Source organism: Dermacentor andersoni, chromosome 1, assembly GCF_023375885.2.
Source record: "Dermacentor andersoni chromosome 1, qqDerAnde1_hic_scaffold, whole genome shotgun sequence".
Lineage (NCBI taxonomy): Eukaryota > Metazoa > Arthropoda > Arachnida > Ixodida > Ixodidae > Dermacentor > Dermacentor andersoni.
In genome coordinates this window covers 160501806-160520469 of record NC_092814.1, presented here as the reverse complement: position 1 = coordinate 160520469, position 18664 = coordinate 160501806, and the positions used below count along the sequence as shown (strand labels likewise).

General features: G+C 46.2%; 1 protein-coding gene across 2 annotated transcripts in view; it reads left to right on the top strand.

Annotated features, from left to right (window-relative positions):
* The first annotated feature begins 1672 nt into the window (after nt 1-1672).
* The window catches only part of LOC126547127 (large neutral amino acids transporter small subunit 2-like), a 118947-nt gene continuing 101955 nt past the window's right edge, over nt 1673-18664 (top strand). For both annotated transcript variants that reach the window (XR_008608962.2, XM_050195001.3), the window contains exon 1: nt 1673-2282. Coding sequence is in view for 1 of the 2 variants with exons in the window: in XM_050195001.3 (XP_050050958.1) it covers nt 1853-2282 (430 nt within the window). In the remaining variant the exon portion in view is untranslated. The remainder of the gene's footprint in view (nt 2283-18664) is intronic.

The window sequence follows — 18664 nt, the reverse complement described above, 5'->3', positions numbered from 1 at the left end:
GCTTACGTAACTGCACAATAATAACATGATTACCTTGCGACGCTCCTTTCACTACATGTCTCATGAATGTAACTGCATTAAAATTAAAAATTAAATTATAGGGTTTTACGTGCCAAAACCACTTTCTGATTATGAGGCACGCCGTAGTGGAGGACTCCGGAAATTTCGACCACCTGGGGTTCTTTAACGTGCACCTAAATCTAAGTACACGGGTGTTTTCACATTTCGCCCCCATCGAAATGCGGCCGCCGTGGCCGGGATTCGATCCCGCGACCTCGTGCTCAGCAGCCCAACACCATAGCCACTGAGCAACCACGGCGGGTTATGTAACTGCATCACACACCATGATGTGACAATGCTCGGGGGAAATAACGAGCTTTTAATACGTTTCCATGTGCGGGTTCAACTCCACGCGCGCGTTCTCAAATCTACCTGGTTGCGCATGAACCACTATATTGACGCTACAATGCAAACATAAGCATGCCTTCAGCGACGCTTTATATATCCACACCGCTGCAATAACACGGTAAACACCATTTCGTGCCTTGCACACGGCTGCATATGCAATCATCCCTGCCACAATCGCGTGACCGCAGCTGTCGCTGTGCGGACGAGCAGCCACCGAGAACGCGTCACGACACAGCGCCTGCAAACGACCGTCCACGCACGGTGGCCAACTTGTGTGGCGTTAGTCTGTCGTTACGTAATTCACATGCACAAGGGAATACTTCAAAGCGCGTGGTTCAGCGTAAGACCGCTGCTCCAATCCTACCTTTATGTACGCTGTCTTCCTCCGCGCCGTATAGCTAAGGCTATCTCATTTGCTCATTTTCCCACGCTCGATACACATGCAATGCCGCCCGTATCGGCTACACAGAACGTATATAGCCCCTCCCACCTGCACGCGCGGCCCGCGGGAGCCACTTCTCAGCGCCACCATTTCACATGCGCCTTGTCGTGGTCATCCAGTCTCTCTCTTCTATCGGTCTGGCTGCGCCGGGGCACACCTGCTTACTTAGCAAGCTCATGTTTACTATGATTCATATTGCGCCTAAAGCTGCTAGCCTTACTTCGTATAACATTCCAATGTGTTGCTATTGCATTCGTTGCTTCACTCTTTCGGCGAAACTGTGACTTTTAATATAAGCAATTCGCTGCCAACTAAACGATTTCGCTGCACTTTATGTAAAAAAATACTACATAAGGAAAGTCTACAGCGGAACGATATCTCAGTAGTCTCAGTAGAGACTCAGTAGAGACTGGCAGTATTGTAAATAAATAAATAAATAAATAAATCTTACACCGCGTAAAATGAGATTGCTAAGGCTGCATGAAAAACAAAAACAAAGCAACAACCACAGCAACACCAGCAACAACAACAACAAAAACGAGCGACAGTTTTGGAAACCGGCAAATAGGAGATGCGCAGCGTTTTATAAAGTCACATTTAGTGACGAATGAAACTGGATTGTTATACACACGTGTCCTTAAAGAATACTAAGGTATCCACGCATTCGACTATTTCCAATCGAACTTTTCATGCAGCTGCGACATTTTGAACACTCCCGCCGCGCATAGCCGCCCTGCTGTCCGCGCGTCCTCTGTCGGTTTGCGCAAGAGGCACCCTACAAATTCCGGTTCCGGTACTGTTGCAACGCGCCGGCGCACCACCAGAGGCGCCCGCGACGAAGGCGGCTGGAAAGGCGACTCGTGTCACTGAACGCGGTGTGTGGCAGCTGTCAGTGCGCGTGTCGTCGCCGCCGGGAGGGCTCGTGTGTTGGCTCACAGACTGCGCCGTCAAACGCGTGCACGTTGCCGCCGCTCCTAAGCGCACTTTCCGAGGCGCTTGAAAATGGCCGAGGACGACGGACGGGTGAAGCTGAAGAAGGAGATCGGCCTCTTCAGTGGCGTCATGATCGTGGTCGGCACTATAATCGGCTCCGGTATTTTCGTCTCCCCGAAGGGAGTGTTCGAGCACGCCGGCTCTGTAGGCGCCTCGCTTGTCATATGGGTCCTGTGCGGGCTGTTTTCCATGATCGGCGCCGTATGCTACGCCGAGCTGGGCACCTCCATTCCACGATCCGGCGGCGACTACGCGTACGTGCTGGAAGCGTTCGGCCCGCTCTCCGCTTTCCTGAGGCTCTGGGTGACGGTGTTGGTGGTGCAGCCGGCCACGCTCGCCGTTCTCAGCCTTACGTTCGCCACATACATGGTGAAGCCCTTGTACCCGGACTGCGAACCACCGGACTTGGCACTCAGGCTCATGGCCATCGTCTGCCTCTGTGAGTGTCGTCGTGATTTGTTTCGCGCACACACGCCGCAGCCACGCTTGCTTGCCACGCGCTCGCGCTTGCCGGTAAAGCGCGCGCACATTCGAACGGAGAAGCGTCACTTGTTCTAACAATCAGCGGCAGCTGTGGCGTCAGCATCATCTTGCGTTTTTTCAATCAGGTGCACGTGGCGTACCGCTATGCTGTCGCTCCTGGAGAGAGAGCGACAAGGCTGTCACACTCGCAGCTATATTAAAATGGGTCTCTCTCTCTCTCTTTCTTTCTGTGCTGAGGCACGTCAATGGGCTCAGGCGTAAACAGCTGTGCATACAATTATTTGGCTGGGCATACCAAAGCGAACGTACGTCCTCTGTTGACGCTATTTTGCTCTTCGGGAGTGCTACGCCCTGTTAAAGTCTTCCCGACATACATTTTTGCCGGGATATTATCGGTGACCGCGTGCCCATTCACAGCGTAATTATAGTGACTAGAATATAGCGTAATGCAGGCCGGCTGCCCCTTGCGACTGTGACAGCGACGGCACTGCAATCGTTCTTTGCGAAGGGAAAGTCGTCGGAGCTCTAGCGAGCTCAGAGTGTTTCATCATACATAGAACGCTTCGCACGAAAGCAAAACTAGAAAACAGCGTCACCATGAATCACTTCATTGTTTTACCGTTTAGCATCGCCGTAAATGTACGCCAGAAGAGTGCCAGGGTGAAGGCCGAAAGCGAATTTCATGTCTGTGCTTTAGAACATTTTCGGCGGAGAACTTGCAGCCACTTGAAACACATTAGTGGAATAGTTGCTGTATGATAATAATAATATTAAAAAAAAAGAAACGCCTGGTAAGCTCTCCGCTGACATCGATACAACGATAGCTTAAATCGCAGCTGAGGTACCAAGTCGAACATATAATGTGAAAGTGCGCGCTCTCATAGACAACACCTCTGACGTTACGATCTTTTCCATTTTTACGCACAGAGCAGGTCACCACAGCATTGCATTTATTCTCTAAAACGCGTTGCATTTCTCCCGTTTATATAAAAATATCTGTTGCATCACATAAAACGGCATTTAACAAATTGAGGAGTTCTTGCTGGAATCTAATACATTATATCTGTGCATGGCAGTGTAGGTCATGCGTCTTCAATGTTTATGGCATAATCTATAGGAGGGCGATGAAATTTTCTATGTAGCTGGAAATATCTCGCCTACACCGATAGTATTGCTTTGAATAATAATAATAATAATAATAATAATAATAATAATAATAATAATAATAATAATAATAATAATAATAATAATGCGCTGTTGATGAATAAGAATTATGTAAAGTGACGCAGAACGTGCGAAATGATGGCGAGAACAATGGATGCAAACAAGGATAGCTGCGAGTTTCGGCAGCCCGACTTCTACACCATCGCAAAATGTAAATGGCTTATATTTCGGTGCACCGTGCCTGCACCGAAATAGGACGGAGTTGGCTGACGCAAAACAGTGGCGACTTCCTATATATATCAGAGAAACATCTTTGTCCTGCAAAATTGGCTTAAATAGGCTCCTCATGCTCAACGAGACAGTACCGTGACGCTTGTTCAAGCTTCGTGCTACCTATCTCCTTTAATTATTGACTTTGCGTCAGCAGCGTTGTGTCTATAAAACATCGCGATATGATTGATCTCTAGTATTGGAGCCATGGCAGGTCTCTGCAAAGTGCGCATTGAGTGCCACGTTGTGTATGTAGTTGCCGCAGATGGGATAAATAAGCAAACAAATAAAAGCAGGCAAACAAATAAATAAAAAAGCAAGCTCCTAATAATCAGGGCCGCTATTCACAAAAAGTTCTCAAGTTAAGAACGATTTGTAAGAGCAGATGTCAGCCAGTCGGGATGTTGGGCATGTTATTAGCGAAGGCGGCTGGCCACTATCGAACAGCACGTACGAACAATGAATTCGGCCGCAGGAGATTTGAATAAACTCGGCAGATTAAAATAACTACATTATACGCAAACTTGTTTTCATCTTGTACGCACGAAAGCTGCCTTCGGCAACTTTAGTAAAATGTGCTTTAAGGCACCTTGCTTTATATGGTCTCCTTTCGCACTCCACGAAATTTATGTATTGCACACACCTCCACCGAACGGGAATCGGAAGGAAGGACAGCGGCAGAAAAAGCCGAGGGATGGCCGTCGCCTCCCCTAATACTTGCGCTTTACCCCCCCCCCCCCCCATCTTTGAACAACGTACAGGCATCACCATTTGCAGAATATCTACAATGTGCGTAGATTTACGAAAGGAATAACCCGCACTTGTTGCGTTCAACGCACAAAGAAGTTATAGCTGTACTTGTCGATGTTCTCACCAACGCAATAGCTGTGGCTGAGCTTCTCAGACGTCTGTACTTCTCAGCTGTAAATAACTGATAGGGGTGTTCGCCCTGAATTTACAGTTTGACTATGAAGGGTACAGATATGGCGGGCTCCGCATTAATTAACACGCACGCACGCACGCGCGCGCGCACACATACTGTGCTCCATCTTGGTCCTGTTTAAAATCTTGCCGAATGTTGTAACAAATTGAGTTCGATTTATTCTAAAATTTGTTTGTGCACAGATGTGCGAAATAGGAATGGTAAATGGGAGCTTGACGAACAGACGGCCTTACCATTTCATTGGTAAAGTGCAGCGTGCATGAGCAAATAGCTGACACGTAAAATGAATTACGCATGTCCCGTTGTGAATACGCTGTAATATGATGTTTAAATGATAGCAAGTGGTATATATCGCTTGATACTCGACGCCCGTTATTGCATTATTGTTCCAAATGTCGACGGTTATTGTTTCTTCTTTTCTCATCAGCCTCTTAAGCTTGGTGACACAAATGTATCTGGTAACGCTACACCGCATGAAAGATTATTGTGTTTATTCATTGCCTCCTCGCGTTAAATAAGTACTGCTCCGCCCATGCATGTATGTGACGCCTTCCTGATTGCAGCTGCTTGGGACTCGCGCTCAGCAATAACCAGTACAGGGTGTCCACAAATAACGGGAAGAATGAGAAAGGTAGAGGTAAAGCTTCCGAGACGTGATATGAGTGATGAGGATATGAATGATGAGTGAAGCGCCCCTCTTATTTTACGGAGCGCCGATCGCGTGGGAGCCCAAATGCCATATTCCTGCGCGCTTATGAAGTCGATGCCGCAGCTGGGCCGCACATGGTCTTACTCATGGGCACGTGCGTTGGAGACACAGTATGCGAGCTGGGACTTATTCTGCCACGTTAGTCACGTTGCTTTTTTGAGGCGCAATTGTTTTGAAGTGCGGGCACGCGTTGCAGCTGGCAGAAGGGCGCGCGTCGTTGTGCCCTTTATCCGCGGCCGTCCGGCGCAGTTGATTAGGCGCCTAGGTGGTGATATTAAAGGGGCCATGACAATATAATTTCTAGCTTAAATTATGCATGTATGTCAAACCTTACGCGCGCCATGGCAAGCTGGCGAAATTCGAGTGCATTCGGTGCCGTAGATAATTTGTATTTGAATTTTTTATGTCTCAGTTGAACCGTAAAGCAGTCTGTCGACGCTGAGTGGTGACGAAATAAATAGGCACACCCGGAAACGGTTCTCTCGGGTAACAGAAGCTCGTCTCGAAGGCCATTCTTTTGTATACTGCATACACCTGAAGGGACTGCATGCAGAGCTCGAAATACGCCATGGCCGCCATGCGTCGCTTTGTTGTTGCATGTGCGTTTCGGCGCATCTCTGCGGTTTACTATACTGCTTCTTATCGCGCAAGTGAAGGAATTGTGTGCACAATTCAGCGGCGACGCGTGTGGAGAAAGACGTGTGGAGATCGTGTGGAGAAAGAGGTCCGACGTGGTCTCGAACTGTTTCAAAGCAGACTACACAGAGGTGGTCCCTGCACTTCCTGACGTCACACAGCCTTGCCAAAATGGTCGTTGGTGTCGGTGGGATGGGTTAAGAGGCAGCGACTTCAAATTGAAATTTCGGGTTAAAATATGCCCTGAGAGCCCAGTTTCTTTGTGTGCATGATTATACTAGACTCTCTGCTCTCAATTACAAATATAAACAGAGGACTGTTGGATGACTGCGTCATGACCCCTTTAAGGAGACACCCAACAGCAAGGCTAAATCAGTGTACTCTTTTTTCTTGATAGCTTTTCCCCTGTATTATAGTCTTGCCTGATTAGTGTGCTTAGGATTTTGGGAAAAGTGACCCTACGTAAAGAATCCTACCTTCCAATTTTATTGCGTTACCAATTATATGGACACACCCGGCGCATTTCTGTCGTCGACGTCGCCGTGATGTTCCGTATAAATCCAATGGCGGTAACATCCTCGCCGCGTGACGTATGCTGCATGCGCGAGTGAAGGTGTGCGAGGGTGAGCCCACGATGGCGGTTCAATCTTGCGCGCGCAAGCGAGGAAAGCAGAGGCGGGGGGGGGGGGGGGGGGCGAAGCGCGGCGTGTTCCGTCGCGCGCAAGGCACCGAGTGGAGGGTAGGGAGGGGGCGTTCTGCTCCGACGGCTGCTGCGCATGGCGCGGGGTCGATCTTGAAAGCGATCTGCGATGGGGGCAGAGTATTGATAGCTTCGCGTGCGCTGTTTTCTCGCCTTGTAGGTCGCCGCGAAAATCACTTCGCTCGCTGATACTGCCGCGTTTCCTCACTCCAGTGTGCGCGGTCATTGAGTGAGATGTGTTCATGTTTGCTTGTGCGCGCGTGACACTATACTTGTTAATTTAGTTAGTAAGCAAATGTTTATATATGTATACGGCCGTTAAAACTGCTATCCTTAGTTCGTATAGCTGTCTACTAATTTGGTATCGTAATCGACGCTTCGCCTTTTGGGCGAAACTGCGACACACACACACACACACACACACACACACACACACACACACACACACACACACACATATATATATATATATATATATATATATATATATATATATATATATATATATATATATATATATATATATATATATATATATATATATTTTAATATATATAGACGCGCGTACCTACTTTTCTGCGGTGACCGCTTTTTTACCGACGAACTAATGTTAAATGTTATGGATGGTTATATCCGTTGTCTGTTGTCACCGAACCATCTTTCTCTGTGACCGAACCTTGTGTAACCTGGTTGTATGCGCGATGCGAATTATGTAGTACTTTCTGGAAGGCGCGCGGGTACCAGCGATTGCACTACAACCTTCGATGAGTTCTTTTAAGGCCGCATGGACTTAGTCTGTCGCTTACTGGTAAAAGTCACAAGGTTTCTTGTTTTCAGGTAGTTGGCTAGAAATCAAGAGTACGAATTACCAAGCATGTCTGAGCTTTTTCTTTTTGTGTAATTATGGTGACCGAAACCTGCAGGGTATCGCAATAAATCGGAACTGCTTCGTATACCAGGATATGAAACCTACTATATGAATCGCGATAAGAAAATCGGCGGCCGAGTAATGCTATTGTTGAAAGATGTGATTGAGTGTGAAATAGTTGACGCTTTCTGTGTAGTAACAGTCGATTATGAATTATTCACTGGGCGATGTAATTTGAGTATTTTATCAGTTGTATACCATTCCCATAAGGGTAACGTTCCCTTGTTCATTCTGTTCTTGGGCGCTTTTTTTGGCATGGGCAAACGAAAATGACTGCAAACTCGTCTTTGTTGGAGATTAAAATATAGATTTTCTTAGCTGATTTAATGATTTCTTTATCTCTGTTGGGCGCAGTGCACACGACCCAATATTGTGCGACATTTATGGCTTCGAGAATATATGCGACCACATTCTTTCCTGGTCACGACAGAAGAGGTTGTTCCACGGTTTATGACGCTCAAAACTAGTCATTGTAGTGACGTGGATGGTTCACAAATACAGTCAGCTACATATATCGTTAGTATCATAGCGCCTGTTTTGGAACGCATTATTAACCTAATCGATAAAGTAGGCACTTTTCCTCGCCGTTTCCAAGTGGCTCAAGTTTCCGTTATTTATGAAAGTGGCGAAAAAGAAATTGAGAGTCACTTAAGTATCCTTACGTGATTTCAATGGGAAAACATAATCACTTCTCAAATTAATTGGTTACGTCTATGATACGTGACGTCATACATTGTCACGTGTGCTTCATAATTCTACCTTAATCCATCTAAATCCTCCATGCTCTAATTTGTACCAACCTTAATCCACCCTGCTGTAATTTGTACCAACTCTAATTCACCTTAACCCACAACAATGCACTTTAATCTACTTTAATCCACCTTGCTGTAACTTCTACCAACCTTAATTCACTTTACTCCACATTAAGTCACCTTAGTCTAACTGTTCTAACCTTAATTCTGTAATACTCCTGACTTCATACAAGACGCTGATGACATCACTGGTGGTGATGGTCTTTGTTACCACTCGTTGGGGACAACGCCGGCTTTTCTGCCTCATGGGACACATAACGCTTTTGCATAATAACATGTCTAAATAAAGGCCAATTTTAATTCTGCCAGTCGTTCCTAAATTAATTGAAAAACTGTTACACAAACGAATAACGTCAGTTATTACCAAACACAATATTATGACGCATTGTCAATTGGTTTTACAAAAAAAAAAAAGGAAAAACAAATAACGTTCGACGGAAAGTGCTCTCGCGAAATGAAACTATTCTTGGTGGTTTCGAAAGCGAACTGTATGCCCTCGGAAATTTTGTTGACTGCTGCAAGGTGTTTGATGCAATTAACCACATTACGCTACTAACACAAATCGAACATTGTGGGTTCCGTGGAAACTTTCTTGATGTTATACGGACCTAAAAACCTTTCTTATCGCCAACAAAGAGTTAAAATAAATGACTGTAGGTCTACTGTCAAACCAGTGACAGATGGCGTGTCTCACGGTAGTATCCTTGGACTGCCACTTTTTACCATTTACATCAGTGACTTTGTAAATATTGCTAAAACTGCTAATTTTTGTGGTTATGCAGACAACACTAGCTTATTGCAACCGCGCACGTGCACGGTTGCAGTATAGGGGCAGCGGTGTGCTAAAGTGCCCTCATCCTGCGGTGTCCTGAGAAAGTACTGAGAAAGCAGCTAAATTGCGCAGCCGTATGTCCATCGTACCTCAAACACAAGTTTTAGGATTGCATGACTTGTCGACATATTGCGTATACTGGACTAAAATTGAAGCCTGGCTCTTCTCCAGGGGTGAATTAAAGACGAAGCCTCGTGTGTGCATTTTTATTCGTCCTCTTGCTGACGACCATTCTTCTCGACATCGAAAGATGGGGTGCATCGTTTCATGGAAAGCCTTTGTGAAAAGAATCAAAGCCGCTTAACGTTTGGCGTTTGAAATCACTAAGTGACAATGAGGTCGGTTTGCGTCCCTCTCCGGAGTCTTCGAGCAGTGCGAAAACAACGAGAGGCTGAACAGACTCCTCGGAGTCAACTGAGGCCATGCGTACAGTAGCTTCATTATTTTTTTTTTTTGTTGCAGCGACGCTGTTGGCCTCTAGTTGGTCGGGATTTTTGTGGGGTGCTCACCCAAAAAAATAGTACCGCCACCTAGCGACCGCGGGTGTTCAGACAAACCCCAAACGGCAGCTGGAAAAGGGCTTTGTCTTTGACTTTCCGCGTAACAGAATTATGTTTTCTCGTATATTCGTATTGCAATCCTAAGCTATCACGTCTGCAGCTAGTGTACAGGTCGTACGCTACGCATTTTTCTGACGTAATTTACTTTTGGACATTTCATTTAGTTCACTAAGGCGCTTGGCGGCGGGCCTAGAAGGAAGAGGATGTGAGCTGCACTTCTGCACACGTGCGTGCGCACGCGACGTACGTCGCTTGTGGTGCTTGGGTAACTTCGTCTAACGTCACTTGGGGTGGTGGCACTTGTCTCATGTCGGCAACGGCTTCGCTGTACATCCACTTTCACAGGGTGGAATGGGGGCGGAATTTTTTGTCAAACTTTCGACTGTGGGTGCGACTGAGGCCTCACACGAATTGTGGGCATGTTCTATTGAGTTCTACGCGACAAAACCACAACTATGCTCCTCTGCTTTTGTAATGCGTCGTTATTTTGGCGTGAAATGCAGCTTCAACGCGCCAGTACTGTTAGAATGGGCGCCCCAACTTATCTGATGCGGCCACACCATCCTTTCTTTTAAGGAGGTCGTAGAGGCAGCGCCGCCAGTCTCGACGGACACGCGAGAACGGTTGGCCGCCTTGCGGATCCAGGTGCCGCTTGTCTTAGCGCGTGCAGTGGTTGCGTCGGGGCCTAGCTTCTGGGCAGGTGCTTTCTACGTAGATATCGCGCCTGTCGCCGTTTTTCAAAGTTTGATAAGGCTGTCTCGCCCGCGAGCAAAGTTCGGCGCCCGATATCGCTCTTGGGTGAAATCAGAATGGAGGTCTTACACGACTGCGATGCTTCGGATGCGTGTCTAGCCTCTTTGCCATGGACGAAAAAGTGAAGTGGGCGACACTGAAGGAAACGTCGAGGCCGCCCAGGGAAGGGCTTGTTGCTGTGTATGCCTTTGACTTAATGCGCAGCATATCAATTTACTAATATGAAGGCAAACTACGACTATGGGAGCGGTAACTGCTTCGCAAGGCACATGACAGCTCATCGTGCACTTAGAGTAAGATGAGTTGTTTGTGTGATGCGTTACCCGTATCTTGAAAATTAGTTTTAATGTACGAAAAAAGGGAAGAAAGTCGGGTTAGTCCTTCCGGGTTAGTCCTTCACAAACCGGAAGTTTACAAGAAAGGTATTTTTATTGTTATTTCTTTACGCGAATCAGGTTACAGGCAAAGGCGCGTGCATGATATTTCTTCTCTACATATAGGGACCTTACTTTTCGCATACTTTTCTGTATAACACATTCTATGCGACACTCCTATGTATTATTTAGGCGTAAACGGGGGTTCGGGGCTGTCTTTTTAAATAAAGAAAATATTACGCTCACATTGAAACGAAAACCGACATGGTTAGTTCTGTCCACCGTAGATGACTACATTTAATTTACCGACATGCATTTCTTTTTGTTACGTCACGTCGTCAAAAACGCTTTCGAAACATGGTGCATGGTCCATATTTCCAGTATATTCAAGCAAGCAGAATCGTCTTAAAAATAGACGAATTAGCTAAGTCATTTTGTTCCGTGAAGCGCGAAGCGTAACTGACCAAACATGAGCATACTTGAGTTTAATATCGAGGCCAGTGCTTGTGCACGAACGCTGACTCAAACTCCTAGGGCGATTATAATGCCAACATGCCATAGGCATAGTTTGCCGACACTGGTGCGATGCCTATGTTGTGTCTGCTTCGGTGATCTCTTTCAGCCAGTGACGTATAGAAGTGTTCGATTTCGTACCATTCACCAAGTGCCATATAGTATGCGTGGTAGCCCATAGGTTCTACCTTTCTGACCAGTCGTGTGTTTTGAAAGAACGAGAGTGAAGAAGTAGGGTGCGCGCACTCCAATTCGACCGTGATCTGGGGTGCTCTTGTGGACATTGCAAAATTCCGCCACATTGTCGAATTCGTCATTTTGCCAGTTTTTATTGGTTCGCAGGGCTGCTGCGGCCTCTCTGATTGGCTCAAAGCGTTGCCATTACAGTATCTAACAATATGGTGGAGATTGACAATGTCCAGAATAGCACCACAGGTTTGCTTTACCCGACGGGGGGGGGGGGGGGGGGGGAGGGGGGCAAGAATGGGAATAATGAAGGCACCTAGAATGGAGAGAACTAACGCTGTTATCATACGCAAAAGGCTGAGGACGTCGGCGAAGGGGGGGGGGGGGGATATAATAACTTGTCTGAAGCTAGTGGATTTAGACAGTTTAGCACGGCTCATGTGGCTTTCTGTGCTAGCTCGAAGAGTCGTCATGGTGTAGGACCTTTTGGCAACGACAAGGCCCAATAATGCAGGCTGTCTGACGTCGTCACAAGACCGCTTAATTTCGTAAATCGTGCAATCGGAGAGTATAAAGCAGACTCAAACGGATAACTTCTGTAACTGGCAACTTCTAAAACACCGTGCCAGGGACACTTTGAAGCAAGAACTTATTGGAATCATACATTAATAACCGACTTATTCGCATACGAAGGAAAAGAAAATGGTGCCATGCACATCCTGTACATCCCTTTTGGCAAATGAGAAGCCGGTCTGTCGTGGTGCCACCTTTTTCATTTTTCTTTATCGCGACACGGGCAGCCTGCACTATATACCCGTGGTGCTGGCTGCAGACCACCGGTAGTGCAGGCTGGCTGCGCAACGGTACTGCCGACTCTCACTGGGTTCCTGTTGACCAGTGGCGGCGCGTTAACAGGCGTATGTCACGGTCGCACGCCTAACCATATCCGGTCGTCGACAGTTTTGACAGTGACGGAGGAGATTCACGCTGCCGCCTTGAGAGCCTATCTCGTTTCTTGTTTGAATGTGCAGGATAAGTGCGACCTTAAAACTTTAATGTTTGGACTGAACAGACATGAACGCGGTGATTTGCACAAAGCGCTTGCTCGTTCTATGAGGGTACAGCCTCACGCGACACGGGAATTATCGCACGAGCATAGACCAATTCAATAACAGCACCGCCGTTGGGTGCTTTTGTCCTCCCAGGGACCGAGTTTGGTTTTCTTTCTCCCTCGGTTGCTGTTTTCCAGCCAGAATAATATTTGCTAGAAGTGACTGGAAACTCTGTGGTTGTTTATTTACTTTATTTATTTATTTGTACATACTGCAGTCTATGGGCGTCTTGCGCTGGAGTTTGAGGTATAGTAGCGGCGCCTGGTGGCGGCGAGAAACGTTATCTGGGTACTCCCAGCTTGGGTAGGTATTGAGCCCTGGCTGTGGCGAAGCGCGTTTCTAGCCCGAGTTTTGCGTCGATTCGCACTTTTTTCTGCCCTGTTGGGAAGGCTCGTCACTTCTCACAGACCACGCCGACCACGCTGCGAGCTAGTCGCAGCCTATAGTTTAACGAAAACGGACTCTCCGTGGGACGTAATGCTGGAAGCAGAAGGAATCGGTGACGCCGATCCGGAGAGACCCAGCTCAGCCTCGAAAAAGCGTCACCATCGTTACTGCTGCGTCGTGGGCTGCCATGAACAAGAAGGCCTGGATCACAACATCAGATTCTACCGTTTTCCTTCAAGGCCTCACGAAGCGGAGCGTCGGGCGCGCTGGATAGCTGCAGTACGTCGCGCTCGGTAAGCGAAACTTCGCGCCATGCTGACTGCTTCGCCTGCTTGAAGCTTGCTTGATTATCTGCGTTTTAAAATTCGGTCTTTTGCACCTACAGTCCCGACGGCAGACCGACATAGCAGCAGGCATGGCTGATGATTCAAGATTCGAGACCCGGCCACAGCGACAATTAACAATTCGACCGGTGCGAAGTGGTGAAGTGACCAGGTGCGTGCAAATGACCGCAAATGGTCGGGCTGATTCGGTGACAATTTACTACCCCACTACGAGCAGCACAGGTTAGAGAGTTAAACGTGCTCATCCTTGACCTCAAGCCAGCACGTTGAGGCAGCGCAGCAAGGTAGTATTGATTGCAGCACATCGATCTTCGAACGCTGTAATTAAAAGCTACATCAAACGAGCAGCGCACGAGCTCGCGCTGCAGCGCGATTCGTACATATGTTATTGCGAGCTCATATGCATTGCATCAGTTATTTATCGGTTGCTAAAGGGACAGATGGCCGCTACTACAGCGCAGGCATAACTACTTGTCTAGCGGCATGCAGTCAACAAAGATTGCAGTAGGCTCGCCGTTTCGCGGCATGCTGAAAGACCGCTGCCGTCGCGGCGCGTGCCGTCGTGCGCTCGAGCAGTTCCGTACACATGATGTCTGCTTATCGCTGCTGTGAATTCATTTACAGCAAGCATTTCCTCGCGTTTGCGCTCCTTAATCTAGCAGCGTGCAAACCTTACCTGAAGTTCAACTTCGTACGCGACTCGCTGCACTTGCGATTGGCGCCGCGCTAAAACTTCGCCGCTTATTTTTTGAACGGCGTGCACGCATTCGGCGTGGCATAATTTCTTGCCTTTACGCAGCGTGCCACCCCTGAAAAAATCTTCGGCGCCCGATATTCGCTGAAAGCCATGGTACAACACAACCGAAAGTGGCGGGTCCATATTGTAAATGTGCTTTCCGAAGCAGACGACCGACCTTGGTACTACCCAGTTCAAGACAGAGGGCGCTTTTTAGCACCATTTTTGCAGTGCCCCTTGGGCAATGCAGGAGCCCCATACAGACCAAGCAGGTGGGCGTATTTCTGCAAACACTCATTTAAGACAAGAATAATATGTGCTCTTGTAAAAAACAACATTCCATATTACTTTGCAAAATACATAAGTAGTGCCTGCTCAAAATTATCAGCAGAGAAAATTTCTGAGCGTAGATAATTCCACTGAACAACAGTACGAGGAAAGAATGAATTTTTAAACAGGTTAGTGCGTGCGCATAAAGGGAGCAAGTTGTGAGCGTGACGGTGTCGAGACACGCGTGACAGGTAAGGGTGAATGTATGTTAGTCCATTAAATTCAAGCGACTTGTCGTACATCGTGAAAACAAATTTCAGTCGAGCCACAGTTCTTCGTGCTTCGAAGGTAGGGATATGGTTTTCTGTCATTTGTTGTGACGGCGAATCAGTGGACCTAAACTTGTTGAAAATGAACCGTATTGCTCGCCTCTGAACCATTTCAAGCTTATGCTTATCCTTTATGTTACAGAGGTCCAATACTATTGAGGCATATTCTAGTTTTGACAATATATAAGTTCTGTATGCTAGAAGTTTTAAATTTGAAGGTGCTGTTTTCAGTTTATGACGCAGAAAGCCAAGCTTTCGAGAGGCGGATGCACAAACGTTCGCTATGTGTTTCGACCACGATAGAGTGTTTGTAATGGTTATGCCTAGGTATTTACATTCGGAGGCTTCCTTTATTTGTGGACTATTTATGCAATATGTAAATGCCATAGGTTGCTTTTTGTTTGGGACACGAAGTAAGACAATTTTGTCAGTATTTAGGGTCATAGACCAGGTGGTGCACCATTCATTAAGTCTGGAGAAGCTAGTGCTTAACTTGATCATCATGGCAAGTAATCTCTTTAATGTCAAGGCAATCATCTGCGAACAATCTGATGTTAACGTGTGGATGAATGGTGCTAGTTATATCATTAATATATATTAGGAAAAGAATCGAGTCGAATACGCTTCATTGAGGAACTCCGGACGGAACTGGTAATGAAGTAGAAGCGTGGCCCTTAACGTCTACGAACTGACTACGGTTTGAAAGGTAGGCTCTTATCCAATTTATGATACATTTAGGAAGGCCGAGCTTAGTAAGTTTTCCAAGAAGTTTACCTTGAGGGACGCGATCGAGCGCTTTATTGAAATCAAGGAAGACAAGATCAACTTGTCCGTAAGAATCAAGCGTAAGAGCGATTTCGTGAACATTTGTTAAAAGTTGCGTGCATGTCGACAGTTTCTTTCGAAAGCCATGCTGAAATGGAGAGAGCAAGTTGTTGCACTCAAGAAAATTAGTTACGTAATGAGCGATGATGTGTTCTAGTGTTTACAGCACGTGGATGCGTGGATGTCAACGAAATAGGACGATAGTTTTCAATGCTTAGGCGATCACCCTTCTTGTGGACTGCAATGACACGAGTCACACGCCAGTCATCAGGTAAAGTTACTGTGCTCATAATAAAGAAAAGACAGCTGTTAAGATGTGTGCAACAGGTTCGGCGTAACGGTGAAGAAAATAATTTTGTATGCCATCCGGCTAACCCAGAAGATTTTTCTTGAACATTAAGCAATAAGGAAAACACGCCTTCAAAAGAAATGAAGCCTGACTCTTGGCAAGGAGAAGACGAAGCTTCCATGACTCTATCAGCGCGGGTGCACACAGAATAGAAATATTCATTCATTATGTTAGATATTTCCTGAGTATTGGTGATCACAATGTCGCGCTGCCTTATTTCTTGCAAATGTGTGTTTGCACTGCCAAGATATCGCCAAAATTTATAGGGGCTGGTTTTTATGTAATTCGGCAAAGTATTAGAAAAATATTTTTGTCGGGCAAAAGACAATGCGTCTGAAAGCTGGACTTGCAGGTGGCGAATAACTTCAGGGTTTTTGTTCCGGCGCTTTTTGGCGCGTTTTAGCCTGCGTTTTATATGTATAATTTTTCTGTCAATCCATGGGTTTCTTTGTTGTGGTTTAATACGTTTAGTCGGCACGAAGGCATCAATACAGTAGTTAATGCACGTCACAAACGCATGCCACAGTGAAGTAACATCAGTTTTTGGTAAGTTGTCGACCAGCTTCCAAAGTTCATCAAGGATAGATTGATCATTGGCATTAATAAAGTCTTTAACAGTTTTGCAGGGCTTAACGTGCTTCCTTTCACAACTATCAAGCCTACTACTGACCAGCACAAGCTTGTGGTCGGATATGCCCTCCTCTACTCGGACGTCGAGCTCTGTCATATTTTTGCTAAGAAATGCAAGATGCAAAATCGAACCAGTATCAGCATTGTCACGTGTGTTTTCAAGCACAACTTGCTCCATGTCACATGCAAATATTATGTCGGGAAGTGGGCTATCGGCCAACTGCCTCTCGAGCCTGTGCAGCCAATTAACTGCGGGTAGGTTGAAATCGCCCGCCATGATAATTTTCCGGTGTTTCAGCACAGTCATGTAGTCACGCAGTGAGTACAAGAACTCGGGATGGGATGATCGTGGCCTATAAACCGCACATACCACAACTACATGTCTCCCACAATTAACTTTCAAAAACAGTCTTATGGTTTTCGATCTGAGGAAGTATATCTGCGGAAAACGGGCTTTTTAGAATAATCGCAATACCTCCTCCCCTCGATCCACGGTCCCGACGGAAAATCTTACGTGATGGTGATACCAGTATTTCGTTGCTAACACCATCATGCAGCCAGGTTTCCGTGACAATTGCAATATTGGGGTCGTATCTGAAGAGGAAGCATTCAAGCTGTTCTACCTTATTTATTATACTTCTGGCATTGAAATTTAGCAGTCGCAGGGTTTTATAAATGGCGCACGTGTTCTGTCATGCATTACTAAAAGATTTGTTTTCGCGGCTCACGACAACTCGTTGAGATGTACTGTCATCCCAAGCATAAACGCAGCCATCATATTTCAGTTTGTCATTGATAAGAAAAGCACGTTTTCCATTGTTGACATCCCGTTTGATAGTTTCCCAAAGAAGTTTTCGTTTTCTAAGTGTTTCTTTGCTGTAATCATTCTGGATAGATATACCACTACGCTTAAGCTTACGCACGTTGCGAAAAACGGCCTCTTTTTCCAAAAAGTCGTGGAGATATACGATAGCAGGTCTTTTTCCTGGCTGTCTTCCAAGACGATGAATACGCGCGATGGGATTGCATGGTTGCTGCAGTTTTATTGAAAAATGTCGTCAATGACTGCTTTTCGTAACATTTTATCATCTTCATCGTCTTGCTCTTTGACATCAAAAACAACTAAGTTTGATAGGCGACTGTGGTCTTCGAGGTCAGTTAGTTTTTCGTTTTGTTTCATAACCACTTGATCTAAAGCCCGAATTTTGTCTTCTAGTGTTTGAATTTGGGAGGTTTTTTTGCTAATTTATAGCAGTAGCTTATCGGTTGCATTCAATCTTGTATTAAGAGTGGCAACGGCTTATTCATTCGATGTAAGACGCTCCCGAATACCAGTTAGCTCAGTTAATAGGCTTGCTTGCCCTGACTGAAGGCTCTCAAACATTTCTTTAACTGTAAGGCCTGTGTATTCTTCAATGTCTCTACAGACAAGCAATTTACACATACAGAAACAGTCGTAAGCAATTGACAAGCATGTACGTTTTTTCTAGTGAACATTAATGCCGTTGCAGAACAACACCTGAGAGATATTAGAAGTAACAGGAGGATTAATCATGGTCACAGCCATGCTGAAAGCGTCCTTTCACGGTGCAGAAAGTGAATCTGTCGACGGTCGGCTAGTGACCTTCATATCGCGTTGTCTGCGCGAACTTGTCTAGGCACCTTTAATGGCCCAGAGTTCGCTTCATGAAAGACGCTGTAAAGCTAAACTCTTTCGTCACACCCAGAAACAGAGAAGTTCTACCGCCAATAAAATTATCAGTCTCCGGAGAGGTGAAGCGATAACCGCAGTCCGACGCACGCCTTATTTCATTTTGGAAGGAGCGATAAGGAATAGCTCTAACTCTTGGGAGCCTCTAAGCGACGTTGCTCACGTGTCCCGGTTTGGTTTTGGGCTTCCGTCAAGAAATTCTATTGTGCGCATAGTTGCTACCACTTGAACTTCGCTTCACGTTACACACTCAGCCACGGATGTA